The sequence below is a fragment of the Callorhinus ursinus genome, unplaced genomic scaffold (genome assembly GCF_003265705.2).
Source record: "Callorhinus ursinus isolate GAN/ISIS: 27379988/994484 unplaced genomic scaffold, GSC_fseal_2.0 scaffold8, whole genome shotgun sequence".
Lineage (NCBI taxonomy): Eukaryota > Metazoa > Chordata > Mammalia > Carnivora > Otariidae > Callorhinus > Callorhinus ursinus.
In genome coordinates this window covers 72,486,609-72,500,272 of record NW_027397070.1, presented here as the reverse complement: position 1 = coordinate 72,500,272, position 13,664 = coordinate 72,486,609, and the positions used below count along the sequence as shown (strand labels likewise).

The window sequence follows — 13,664 nt, the reverse complement described above, 5'->3', positions numbered from 1 at the left end:
GCGGGTCCTCGAGAAATCAGACATCCAATGACCAGAGAGCCCAGCAAGTCCACTTCTGGGTCTGTACCCACAAGGACTGAAAGCAGAAAGCCCGTCACCCACGGTCACTGCAGCATGATTCACGGTGGCCAAACCGTGGAAGGCACCCGAGTGTCCACAGTGGGTGAATGGATAAGCAAACTCAGGCCTGTCCCTTCACAGGACTATGACCCAGCCTTCAGAAAAGGCCCTTCTGGCTCCCACTGCCACATGCATGGACCCTGAGGACATTATGCTGAGTGGAACAGACCAGTCACCAAAGGACAGACATTAGGATTCCACTTACACGAGGGCCCTGAGGAGTGAGATGCACCGGGAGAGAAGGCGGTGCCAGGGGCTGGGGAGTGAGTTTAATGGGGAGAGTTGGATTTACGAGATGAAGAGTTCCAGAGACGACGGTGGGTGGTGGTGAACGTATTTAATGCCATCGAGCTGTACACTTAAAATGGTTAAGACCGTTAAATTTTATGTATATACCTTGACACAGTAAGAAAAAAGTCCACCAGAGAAAATACAGTGATACCCTTCTGTTGTCCTCAAACTTCGAGCAGATGGTGGCTGCAGTGGCAGGTGCGGGTAGAAATCGGGGAGGAGCCTGGAGCCCGTTGTCAGGCGGGGCCCACCCCTTCCCACAGGTGATGGGGGATGCTTTCTGTCCCAGGAGAGGGGTCAAGGTCGAGGGCATGGACACAGCACAACCCCATCTCAAGTCCGGGGAGCTGAAGAAATGAGTGAACGCCTTGAACTTCTGGGTGGGAGCAGTGGGGGGGGGGGGGGTGCAAAGGCGATGGGCACCTTGGACGGAAAACTCCTGGGGGGCCATCCTGGCCCCCACCCCCCACCCCTGCTCTGGCCAGCACAGGGCAGCCTCCGGAGGGACGGGGTGGAAACCCGTGCTCAGCACCTGGACTGCCCCCCCCCCCAATTGCAGCAGGTGTGTGGGAACGAGGTAACTTGGGGCTGCGGGCCTGCCTGGTGATGGGGGGTGTGCCGCCACGGGCATACCCTGCAGAGCTGGGGGTGTTAGGGGCTGGGCCTGCTCCCCAGAAGCTGCCAGCCCAGGGACAGCTGCTCAGAGATGGAGCTTATTGTCCTTTGGCTTTTGTGTCTTTATACCTAAGGTGAACTTCTGTAGATGACAGAGGAGGGCCTCGCTCTTTGGCTGTCTGCTGGGACAACCCGGCCAGCTCTGGCCTTTGCCGCCTTGACGGAGGCGCTGGGTCTGCTCGTAGCACAGGCAGCTGTGGGCGGGACTGAGCTTATGGACCCTCTCGCCGTGTTCTGCACCCCATTTGTTCTTTGTTCCTTCTTTGGTCTTTCCTCGCCTGATTTTGGATTAAATGACTTTTTTCAAACATCATCTTCTCTCCCTGATTGGCTTGTTTTACCAGTTTTCCCACGGACGCTCCCTTCCCCCGCAGGGTCCAGCCAGGATGCCGAGCTGCACGTAGGGCCCCAGCCCAGCGGCTCTGGGACGGACAGGGCATACCGCATATTCTCGTCTTCAAGTGCGGTCGGGGCCTCACAAGCAGGACCAGGACAGGGCACACTCCATTCCCACGCTCTGCATCCACAAACATCAAAACCCCTAAATGTGCTATAACTTCTGCTTTCCAAGAGTCAACTGGCATTTTTTTTTTAATATAGGTGCGTGTGCGACTCTGTGGAATGATGCCACATGCCTTATTTTTATATATTTTTTTAAGACTTCATTTATTTGAGAGAGAGTGTGGGAGCGAGAGTGAGTGAGAGCACACCACTAGAGTGAAGGGCAGAGGGGGAAGCAGGCTCCCCGCCGAGCAGGGAGCCCGATGTGAGGCTGATCCCAGGACCCCGGGATCATGACCTGAGCTGAAGGCAGACGCTTAACCGACCGAACCACCCAGGCGCCCCAGCCACATGCCTTCTTAAATTTATTTTTTATTTTTTAAAAGATTTTATTTTTGGGGCGCCTGGGTGGCTCAGTTGGTTGGGTGACTGCCTTCGGCTCAGGTCATGATCCCGGGGTCCTGGGATGGAGCCCCGCATCGGGCTCCCTGCTCAGCAGGAAGCCCGCTTCTCCCTCCCCCACTCCCCCTGCTTGTGTTCCCTCTCTCTGTGTCTCTCTGTCCATTAAATAAATAAAATCTTTAAAAAATAAATAAAAGATTTTATTTTTTAAAAGCTTTTATTTGAGAGAGAGACAGAGCACGAGCAGGGGCGGAGGGCGAGGGAGAAGCGGGCTCCCCGACGAACAGGCTCCACTCCAGGACCCCGAGATGACCTGAGCCAGCCACGCCCCCAACCTTAGCGAGTGTGCAGCTCAGCGGCACCACACACACCCCACTGCTGCTGTGCAGCTCTCACCTCCGCCACCCATGTTCCCAAACTGAAACTCCCCACAAAACACTGACCCCCCCACCCCGGGCACGTCTATGACCAGACTCCTCGAGGGACGTCGTGAGTGGGATCACACCGGACTGGTCCTCGTGTGCCGGCTCAGGTCACGGAGCTGCACGTCCTGGCGGCTCCCCGAGGCTGGATGCCCCCCCAGCCCAGACGGGCCAGTCTGTTTACCCTCTCTCGCCTGTCGACGGACACAGGCTGCCCCCCTCTCCTGGCCACGGCGACTCACGCCACAGTGAAAACGGGGCGCACACGTCTGTTCATGTTCCTCCTTTCAGGTTTGTGTAAACACACAATCCAGAGGGATGGCCGCCTCATACGGTAGTTCTCTTTTTCATTTTTTGAGGAATCACACAGTTTTTCGCACCGCTCCCACCAACAGTGCACGAGGCTTCCCTTTTCTCCACATCCTCGCCCACATGTTGCTTTTTCTTAGTAATGGCCATCGGTGTGAGGTGCTATCTCCTTGTGGCTTTGATTTGAATTTCCCAAACGGCCAGTGTGATGCTGTGCTTATTACTGGGGTCACAGCCTGCAAGCAGACACCTAGAGGGAGGCTCCAGGGCCTCTGCAGGAAGCCAGAGAGGAGGCAATCCCAAGACCAGGACAGCTGTCTCCGGGGCTCGTGGCCCTGACTGCATGCCAGCCTCCTGGCCTCTATGTGGCCCTCCCCACCTCAACTCGAGTGGCTTCTATGTTCCACCCATGGTAGCAAATCGCAGCCTGGGCCCGGCTCCAGCCCACCCCCTGCTGTCCTCTAAGAATCACACCTCACCGTCCCCTGGACACTTCCCTGCCTGTGAACAGGATGCTGAGTCCGCCTGCAGGGGACGCTCGCACCAGGTGCGGGAGACCCACAGCTTGCTCGTGTGTGCCCTCTTCCGTCCTCCTGGCCACCGCGCTGTGGCCGCCAACACCCCTCCCACTTCAGGCCACACAATGCACTGCCCCAAATGCAGCAAGGACACTGCCTAGCTGGCCATCACTCCCGGAGAGCAGGGATCATCAGGTCACCTGGAGCCCAGGCCATGTAGGCACCTGAAAAACCAAGTGGACACCAGATGGGGGCAGGTAGCGGAGCCATCTCAGGGACAGTCTGGGACATCACCCCACGTCCCGAGCTGCTCTGGCGCAGTCTTGCACTATGGAGTCAGGTGACCTGGGTCCAAACCCTCTCTTCAACAGCACTGGCCAGAGGGGCTCAAGGACCTGACTTTGGACGCCTGTTTCCCATCCACAAAATGGGGACGAGCGGGAACACACCTCACCCGAAGCTCTGAGGGACTGCACAAGCTACCGCGTGGGGGCGCCGGGCATGGAGGGCCCACACGCCACCAGGGGTGACACACGCCCCAGGAGGCTGCACCCCCAGAAGTGCTGAGCCAGGCCTCTGGTCCAAATATAAAGGGGTTTATTCACTCTGCCCTCAGTACAAAATATAAACTAGCCCCCCCCGCCCCTGCCCCCGCCCCACAGCATTGGCACCCGTGCGGCCTGTCCGGGAAGGCTGTCGTCCGCTCCAGCCCTCAGGCCTCGAACATGGCGCAGCCGGCACAGAGCACCGTCTCATGAACGTCACCGCAGCTGCAACATCACAGGCAAGAGAAAAGTGTTTTTAGGGGCTCAGTCGTGCCCCCCTAGATTGGTATGCTGTGGTGCTGACCCCTGGTCCCTTGGCCTTATCTGGGGATAGAGCCGTGAGCTGCAGACAGGACCAGCTAAGATGAGGCCCCACTGCAGACGGGTGGGCCCTTACCCACGTGCGAGGCCACTGGGAGAAGGCCGAGGTGCGCCCACAACCCCTGGGCCTGCCTGGGAAGGAGCCAACCCCGCCGACGCCCTGATCTTGGAGCATGACAGCTGCTGGCTACGCCACCCGGGTGTGGTGTCCGCCACAGCAGCCCCAGCAGAGGGACATGGCCGATGGTCCACCTGCAGCCCACCCTGCACTGAAACCTCCCAGTATCCAGTCAGGATTTACTGGGCCACAGAGTGAATCGCAGGGGGGATCCATCAGGAGAGATCCCGCAAAGACAAGACATTGGCAGCACGCTACAGAACACACACGGACAGACACTGCAGTCCAAGACGCGCCAACAAGAAGGCACAGCTGCTTGCCCCCCGGCCGGGAAGACGGTGAGCCCGTGGCCCAGAGTGCAGGACTTGTGGAGGGCGGCCAGCGTGGGCAGGACGTGACGGCCGCTGGGCTGCGCTGTAGTGAAAGCGGACTCTTGACAGAGCACCCAGCTCTGTGGCTCCCAGCACCAGGACCTGAGGGGCCACCCCCGAAGGGGAGGGGGAGGCAGGCCAAGGCTGGCCTCCACACCTGGGGATGCCACTTCAGCCTTGTGACCTGGAGCATGATCTGTTTGTAAAACGCAGCAGAGAGCCCCGCCCCAGCCCCCCGTCGTGTCTGAGAAGTGGACGCTCGCCTCTCCCTGTGCCCCCACCACAGGGGGAACTGTGTAGGCAGCCGGGGAAAAAGCAGGAAGTAAAGGCCCGGGGGACGCTGTCCGGACGGGAGGAAGGTTCCCAGACACGGGCAGGTGGGAGGAGGGCTCCAGGCATCTCTCCTACTCCCCTAACCTGCCCTGCTGAGCTGGGTCCCTCCCCACGTGAACAGCCTTGGGACACTGGGGGCCCAGGCCTCTTCAGTCTGCACAAAAACAGGAAGGGGAGAATAAGCCGGCAGAAGCAAAGGAAAGAGCAGTCCACGTGCATAACTGGTCAACACACAACCCACGCTGGACCGCAGGGGAGCTCCCGGTGCCCACCTGCCTTGTGCGGCGCACGCTGCCCCCTGGCTTCCCCAGGCTCTGCTGGCTGGCCCACCTGAGCTGGGCTTCTGCTTGCCACGGTTGGTTTCAGAGTGTTGGGACTAAACTAGTTTGAGGTCTACACAGCCAGCTCCAAGTCTGGGGGGGGGGGGCTTGTCTTACACCCCCACCTGGCAGCCAACAGTGGCTGCTGGGGTGGGACTGGTACCCGGCGCCTCCCAAGCAGGTGCAGGATTCGGCCAGCAGAGGCAGACACACACACTCAAGCAACAGACTAAGCCAACACTCCGTTTTGGCTCAAGACGGCCAGCAAGCAGACACACACAGACACGCACAGACACACACACACACACCTGCTCCCACCCACTTCCTCCAAAGGCGAGCAGGCTAACAGGAAAACCCCGAGAGACGGTCCTAACGCCAGTTTGAAAGGTCAGCTCGTGAAGTTGCTACAACAGATGGCCACAGGCAAAGGCAGAACTGGCAGCCTACGTGATCTGGATTTCCTTGAGGGAAGATCAGTCTTCAGAAAAACTTCCAACTAGGTGAAGCAGTGCTCGGCACCATCCCCTCCCCAGGGGCAATGCTGGGCGAGCCACTCTCCCAACCCCCTGGTCGAGCACTTACTCCACAAGCGCGCACAGACTGCAGGCCACAGCCCCACAGCCGCAGCAGACGTGCACGCACCGCCCGCACAGGGCACGCTCGCACTGGCCGCACACCGCCTTCCCGTCCAGCGCTCGCACGCACGAGGAACAGGCTCTGGTCACTGCCCTGGACAGGTCTGTGAGGAAGAAACGCCACCTGTCAGCCCCACAGGGGACCTCAAGTGCTGGAGGCTGTGGGGCCACCGCCTCCCCGACCCGCAGACAGAGGGATGACCTGAATCCCGGCATGCCATCCACCACTGGGTCCTCCTGACAGTCTTCAAGAAAGCACAGCCCACAGACCCTGTTCACTAGGAAGACCCCAGGCGCCCAGGAGCACGTTAGGGGGCAGTCTCCACGACTCCGAGTCGAGCGCTCCTTCCATTCCTGCTATCTAGATGCCGGTACTTCCTCCCTCAGTGGCTTGTATCAGAACTCTCTCGTGTGTCCAGCACCTGTGTCTCAAAGTGTGGCCTCTGCATCCCTGGTTAACAAAGAGTTCCTGGGCCCCAGACCAGGCCCTGGGGAGTGGGGGTGGGGGGTAGTGACTATGGCTTTTAACCAACAACAAAGGCGGTGGTCTGAGCTACACAGGGGCCCGACCAGTGATTCCCACCCAGCTGGGACTCCATGTCTTGCTGCAGGTAGAAAGCAGGCAGGACACCAAGGGGGTTTCTCCTCCTTTCCTGATTCCCGCAGCTAGAATCTGCTTCACAACCCTCAGACTCGGATGTCGGCCGGGCGGCGGGGGGGTAGAGCCTCCTGGTGCTCACCAGCTCCTCAGACCCTGGGGCCAGCTCCTGCCTGTCTGGGGAAGGAGAAGCCCCCAGACAGACAGTATCAGGAATGAAGGGCGACACACTTGTCACGTCCACCCTTAGCGCACAGCTGGGAAAGCGCCTGCTATTGGCTTCACTCACCAGCTTCAGAGGTCTGGGCTTGGCTCCTGGTCAGTCGGCCGTCTGGTCCAATCAGCATCTGCCCACGTGCGGCCCGCAGGGCCTCTGTGGGGCCAGGCTTCGGGGACTCTGGCAGGTCAACGATGGCACAGCTCTCCTCCCACAAGTGGTCCATGTAGGCCTGGGCCCCTCGAAAAAGGAGTTGCTTGGTTTTCTCTGGGAAGACAAATCAGTCCCAGGGTTCACACCGCTGTGGCATGAGATCCCTGCACAGCCACCTTGTCCGTCAAGCCGGCTGTGGCCAGTACGACCCTGGCCAGTGTGCACCCCTCTCACCTACTGCAGAGCTGCTCGCAAAAGACATGGCAGCAACGGGCTCCTGACAGAGGAATCCCAGAACTTTCCAGACCCCGGTGGGCCCTGGGCACCCCCACGCCGAGAGCTGAACGGGTTGCTTAGCACCGGTTTTCCATCAGGCCACGCGTCAGTCATCTGGGGACTTTCACAAGATCAAATGCCCAACTCCAGCCCCCAAAATGCTTTGTGGTTTTCTGCCTCGTCTCCACAGAGCCAGGGCGGAGATCCTAGGAGCTGCTGGCTGTGTGTGATGGTGACGGGAACGACAGTTGCCGGGTAACTCAAACGAGGCTGATGACAACTCCTCCTCCTCCAGCACCCCCCAGGCCCTCGCCTTATCCCGGGATGGAATGGGGGAGGGGTGTCCTGTGCTGCGGTGAATGCTTGTTTTCCAGGGCTTGGGATGCAAGCAAGGTAAAGAGGTCAGGTGACAGATGGGGCTGGAATGCCCAGGGCAGTCGAGGAGGAGGGTAAAGAGCCAGACTGACCTAGTCCCCATTTGTTTTAAACTCTTTTTCTGCCAGCACAGTGTTTTTGAATGTCCTTACAGGGTGCGCACTTGCAGTTCTGCCAGAGTCCCCAGGGCTGTGCTCACTTTTATCACTTGCAACCCAAGTGTGCAAGGAAGGAAAGGGCGGAACAGTTGCTGTGGGGTGGGGGCGCAGCAGGAGGAGAACGGGGCCTGCCAGGGGGTCTCTTCCCCACGTCCCTAATACAATGGCAGCTGCACGCAATCACAAACACTGCCTGCTCTGCAGGTGCAAACACTGTGCCCCTAACCACTAGGTGAGGTCAGCTCCACTTTGTAGCTGCCTCAGGGTATCAACCACCCCAACGGATGCCCAAGAACGCACCTCAACATCCGCACGAGAAAGCCAGACGGGAAGACCCGCCGGAGCTCACCGCCCTCACATCTCACGTGCGCTGGGCCTCGCGGCCACACTGAACCCAACTGCCCTGGCCTGCTTCCCGGCCTCTGCACGCTCTGCCCCTCTGCTCGGCCTGGAATTCCTTTCCCCTCCGCTGCCTGCCTACCCGACTCCTGCTCGGCCTGCAGGACTGCGCTCAGACTCTGCTGCCCCCGACGCCCGTGCCCGTTGGGATTCCCTTCCCCTGCAGGTCCCCCGCTAAACCAGGGAGCTCCCGGCAGGCAGGGTCTCCGCGCAGCCCGAGGGGCAGCATGCGCGCTCACGCCCGCTCACCGCCCGGAGCCTGACACTCCGCGACCTCCCGCGGGGCCTGAGCCCCGGCTGTCCTCGGACCGGGGTGAGCTCCTGGCCGACCTCGGAGTCCTCGGGGGGACAGAGCCCCGCGGCGCGCCGGCAGGGAGGGGGGCAGGCAGGCCTCTCGCGGGCTGTGGCCAGCGCAGGGGGCGCCTGGGCGCTCTCACGCCGCCCTCACGGCTCCCAGAGCCCGGCGGGACGGCCGGCTCCCGCCGCCTCGCAGCTCCTGGGGGCGCGGCCTGCGGACACCGCTGACACAGGCTCCCGCGGGCGGGAGGGGTACCCCGCACTCACCGAAGATCTCTCGCGAGTGCTGCTCGGCGCGTACGCCGCGGCTCAGCTCCCTCTGGCCAACCCGGACCTTCAGCTGCAGCGGGCCCGCGTCTGCGAACGGACAGGCCCGCTTGGGCATGGCCGCGGGCCCGGAGCGGCGCAGCCCAGCCGCGCGCGTCGCCGCGACCCGTGACGTCACAGCCGCGCGCCAACGCGGAGAGGCGCGGGATAGGCCTGGGGCTAGGGCGGGGGCGGGGTTCGAAAGCGATGGGGCGCGGGATAGGCTGGGGGCGAGGACGGGGGCAGGGCTCGAGCGCGGCTCCGGATAGGTCGGAGGCGAGGGCGGGGGCGGGGCTCGAAGGCGGTGTGGCTCGGGATAGGTTGTGGGCGAGGGCTGGAGCAGGACCCGGCTGCGCGGGAAAAGGCGAAGGAGGGGGCGGGGCCGGGGTTCGAGCGCGGCAAGGGATGGGCCAAAGGCAAAGGCGTGGGGCGGGGCTCGAAGGCGACGCGGCGCGGGATAGGCCGAGGACAACGGCGGGGGCGGGGCTCGAAGGCGTCCCGGCGTGGGATAGGCCGAGCTTAGGTTGGAGGCGGAACCGGTGCGCCGGGGGCGGGCCTTGTGTGAGGCGCGCCTCGGGATAGGCCTAGGGCGACCTGAATCGGGACGCGGCGTGGCGAAAGGGGCTGGGGCCACGCCGGGCGCGGGGCTCGGCGTGCTTGATCGGGCGTGGCGGGTATGGTTTTTGCAGGGGGGTGGTCCCCACACAACTGTTGAAACTGGGTATATTCCCTCGTTTAAGTCACCGGAGTTGGAGGACGATTCGCGTTTTCCTAAGTTTTAAGTGGGAGGACCTCCTGGTCCTCACGGAAGTGGGCTGTGCCGTCCGGCCGTCCTGGACGCTTCCGGGGCACGACGTCACTTCCGGCCGGCGGGAGGGCGGGAGGGCGGCGTCGGGGGCTGCTGGGGCCGTGCGGGGCCGCGCCGCGGGCACCTGCGGGGGCCTTGGCTTGGTCGTGCGGGTGTTGGGACGTTCTCCAGGGGCTTTGTGTCCGGGCGCGGCTTGCGGGGTGAGGGGGGCCTCGGGGTCCACCTGCTGGGAGCGCCCTCGGCTCGTCTTGCAAGGCCCCCCCCAGACGGCCCCCGTGCGTCAAGGCCCCGAAAGTGGAGCTGCTGCGCGAGGGGCGGCCCCCCTCCGGAGTCCAGGGAGGAAGCTTGATCCTAGTGGGGGACAGGCCGTGCCACCCCCACGTTCCCCGCAGCCCTCGTCTCGGGGCCAAGACGCGGAGCCGCCCGCCGCGTCCTGCCCGCATGGGTGCAGGAGGATGCGGCTGTGCTGGGCACCCAGCGCACTGTTCAGCCACGGAAAGGAAGGGCATTTGCAATAACGCGCGCACGAACCGGGAAGACGTTATGCTGAGTGGAATAAATCGGACAGAGGAGGGCAGATACTGGACGATCTCACCAATCACGTGGAATTTCAAGTCGTCAGACTCCCAGACACAGCCGATGGTGGTTGCCGCGCGATGGGGGTGTGTGGGAAATGGGGAGATGCGGGTCAAAGGTGGATCTGTGCAGCATGCTGACCATACTTAACAACACTGCGTACTTGCAGGCTGCTGAGAGAGTAGATCTTAATTGTCCTCAGAATGTTCTCGCGACAAAATGGGGTGAAAAATGTGTTAACTGACCTTGTGTATCAGATCATCACACTGTACACCTTAAACTTACACAATGGGTTCTATGTACAATTAAAGCCTACGTTGTATGTCAGTTGTATCTCAGTGCTAGGAAAGAGGCTAATTACCTCCCTGAAGACCTTAGCTCCAAATACGGTCACATTATGAGGGCCTGAGAATTGGGACAACATGGGAATCGAAGGCGGAGGGGATTCAGCCTGTAACAAACGCCGAGCTCTGCACTAGGCTCTTGGAGTGGTGCTGAGTACAGCCAGTGGGGTCCCTCCCCCTGGTGGGACAAATGTCACAAAAGGGGAAGGACACCTGCCCCGCCCAAGTCAGAGGACACCCTGCGAAACAAAAGCCAGGGTCGGAGCTCACGGGAAGCATGTGCCTAACAGCATAACCTCAGAAAGTTGGACATTCTGGAAATGAACATTGATCAGATCGAGGAAAGAACACAGTTTCTGTTTTCCCGTGAGGAGGCAGCACACTTTCCCCTCCGGACAGACGGACAGAGGAGACACACTCTTTCAGATGTCTAGTCAGGGCTGCTCGGGGGCCCCAAGGTCTTGAGTAAGTACCATCTCAGCTGTTCCAAAGCTAGTGCGGTTGTACGACTCTCAGCAACTTTAGTTGGAGCATAATTTACTTAGAGCGAAGCTGTATGTGTCTCTACCCGGTGGAATGCCCAGATGAGAGAGGCACAGTGGCATCCATGACTACAAAGGCATATGCCTGTGGCACCACGAGAGACCGCCACTCTGCTTTCTGTCCCTGCTGGGTAGGGCTACTGCCCCAGAACCTCACACGTGGGCAGACTCATTCTGCATCTGCACAGGTGAACAAACTGCGTTTGTGTTGGGCTCCTTAGCGTGCCGACGTTGAGACCCTCAGTGGTGGTTCCTTTTGGTGCTGAGTGTATTCCGTGTGTGGATGGGCCGCAGTTTGCTCACCTGTCCGGGGATGCCTGGGCCACCGCCCAGTTTGGGCTGTGACAAAGGCAGCTTCTCTGAATAGTCGTCTATAAGGCTTTTTCTGGACATCGGTCTTCATTTACTGTGGTCAGCGCCTAGGAGCGGGCTGGTTGGGTGGCAGGTAAAGGAACGTTCAGGGAACTGGCAGCTTTTCAAAGTGTTTGGAAGAGCACAGCAATCAGCATTAACTACTGATTTGTCTTTTCCTCGTGTGTTGAGCTGAGACCACTATGAGCTCCTCCACGCTGGAGGTGTTAGGGTGCAAAGCAGAGAGAGCACCTCATAACTACTCAAACCCTCCAACACCTGTTGCTGGAAAAGGGGGGCTGTGTGCACTAACCCATCCCTCAGAGGAGACAGCATCCTGTCCCTGGGCCATGAGAGTGAGGAAGTTGGTACCAGGGAAGAATCATTGTCCCTGGAAGTTGGTCTTCTCAGCCTGTAAAACGCTACAGACGCCCAAGGATGCTGCCTGAGGCTGCCTCCTCTAGATTTTGTCTAGAGGTAGAAGAAAATCAACAACTTGTCTTCAAGTGAAGGATTTAGCAGCCACTACAAAATAGAGTTTGAAAACAGTTTTTGCAACTAATTTAAATTGCAGGTTAACCTTACAAAGCCAAAGCCAGGCTTGTAGCTTTTTATGCAGAATGAAGTGATTTCTCTTTCTTTTGAAAAATGGCAGCTCGGTTGACTATCAAAGGCGTGCATCTCTGTTGTGGCAAGATGCAGACAGACGGCCGTCTCATACAGAGAACTGTGTGTGGGATCCAGTGTAGTTGAGGGGGCGGCCCCTCTTTCCCGAAGAACCGACCCCTGCTTCGCCGCATCATGGACGGAAATAATTCTTGGAAAACTCAAAGAACAGTTTCTGCTGGTGCTTCTCACTCCTGCCTTCAAGTAGCTGCACTCCTCACTGACTGGAAGGTCCAGGAAAGCTGGTTGTAGCCTGTTTTCCTGGCTTCTTTCAAATCACTCAAGACTCATCCAGGCACTGTTTGGAGCAGTATGCTAGCGTGCGAGAAGTCCCAGGAGTTTCAGAATGGAGCCTGCTCCCTAAAGATGCTGTCACGTGGTTAGCGTCTCCCTGGTGTAGGCCAGTCGAACTGGAGCCCCGTGTGGTCCCTGGGAAGCAAGCCCCGTGAGCACTCGACCCATTTCTGTGAGCCCAGATGCCAGCGTCAGGGTTACAAGGCCGGGATTTAACCCTGACCGACTCTGAGTCTCCCCATCTAATTCCTTCCCTCTCCCAAATGATACCAAAAGGGGGTTACTTTTCTAAATTTACCCCAGACTCTATGAAGAGTTGTTCAAGGAGGCTCCTCAGCTTCCAGTGGAGACCACAGTAAGCTCGAGCAGCTGTGGCCTGTTAAGAAGTGACTTATTCAATCCAGTGACCTCCAGAGGGATGAGGGCAGGTGCATGCAGCTGACGTGAAGAGGGGCTGCTGGGGGGCTGCCTCTGCCCCGTGCAGGGGGGCTTAGAGCTCAAGGGGGCGCTCCTGTAACAGTTCCCTTTTGGGAAGCACTGAATGCCTGTGGTCTCGCCTACCTGGGCCCGTTCCAGTTCGCCGTCTAAGCAAGCAAACAGTTAGGCTTTGTGATACCGGAAATGTGCATCACCCAGACTGTTGTCACCGCCAAAGTCAAAACGAAAGGACAGTCAGAACCAGACACGGGCCGATCACCACCATTCAGTGGCTACTGCATGTGTTTATTACTAAACGGCGCCAGCCGGCCATACAACCATGTGACAATTAATGTGCCATAAAAGTTCTCTGTTTTGAGTACTTCGGCTCATTTTCAGTAGCAGGATTTAAAAAAAAAAACAACAAACGTACACGACACTGGCCGTCAGATGTTTGGATCACTGTAGAAATCGGTGGCTGAGCTGAAGGCTTGGAGAGAAATATAAAAGTAGAGAAACTAGTTTTCCTACTTCCGTGTTTCGCTGCACTCCGCAGGCTCAGCGCTCTCCGTCTAAAAGAGCTGGATCATCGAATCTCTCGATTTGCCGACCCCAACCCATTTCACTGGAAGGGAAAAGGGTCGCTCAGCCCTGGGGGTGGGGGGTGGGGCGTGGAGGGCGGGATGGTGGCGGGGGCACAGGCACCCACCTGCCACTCCGACGTGATTCTCCACAAACCGGACGTAGTTCTGGGCCTGCGGGGGGAGGTCCTCCCACTTCCTGGCGCCTGTGGTGTCCGCCTTCCACCCAGGCAGCGTTTCGTATTCGACCTCAACCTTCTGCAGTATCTCCTGGTTCGCTGGGGAGACAAAGGGGGGGGGTGGCCCATGTCCCGAAGATGCTGGTGCTCGGGTCTCCCATTCGGGGACCTGCTTGCCGCGGGGCTCAGCGAGGCGGAAGGCACGTGGCCCTGGTTGGTTTTCTCGGGGGAGCGGGGGGGGGGGGG

General features: G+C 59.6%; 2 protein-coding genes across 3 annotated transcripts in view; both read right to left on the bottom strand.

Annotated features, from left to right (window-relative positions):
- Positions 1 to 3,818: 3,818 nt before the first annotated feature.
- SIVA1 (SIVA1 apoptosis inducing factor) lies at positions 3,819 to 8,783 on the bottom strand. Its single transcript, XM_025869256.1, has 4 exons — positions 8,622 to 8,783; positions 6,769 to 6,963; positions 5,829 to 5,985; positions 3,819 to 4,008 (listed from the first exon to the last, which is right to left on the bottom strand). The coding sequence occupies exons 1-4, from the start codon at positions 8,737 to 8,739 to the stop codon at positions 3,951 to 3,953; spliced, it is 528 nt and encodes a 175-aa protein (XP_025725041.1). The 5' UTR covers positions 8,740 to 8,783; the 3' UTR covers positions 3,819 to 3,950.
- A 4,160-nt stretch (positions 8,784 to 12,943) lies between these two features.
- The window catches only part of ADSS1 (adenylosuccinate synthase 1), a 16,959-nt gene continuing 16,238 nt past the window's right edge, over positions 12,944 to 13,664 (bottom strand). For both annotated transcript variants that reach the window (XM_025869257.2, XM_073895965.1), the window contains 2 exons: positions 13,368 to 13,517; positions 12,944 to 13,283 (listed from right to left, as the gene is read on the bottom strand). In XM_025869257.2, the coding sequence (XP_025725042.1) occupies positions 13,231 to 13,283; positions 13,368 to 13,517 (203 nt within the window). In that variant the 3' untranslated portion in view covers positions 12,944 to 13,230. The remainder of the gene's footprint in view (positions 13,284 to 13,367; positions 13,518 to 13,664) is intronic.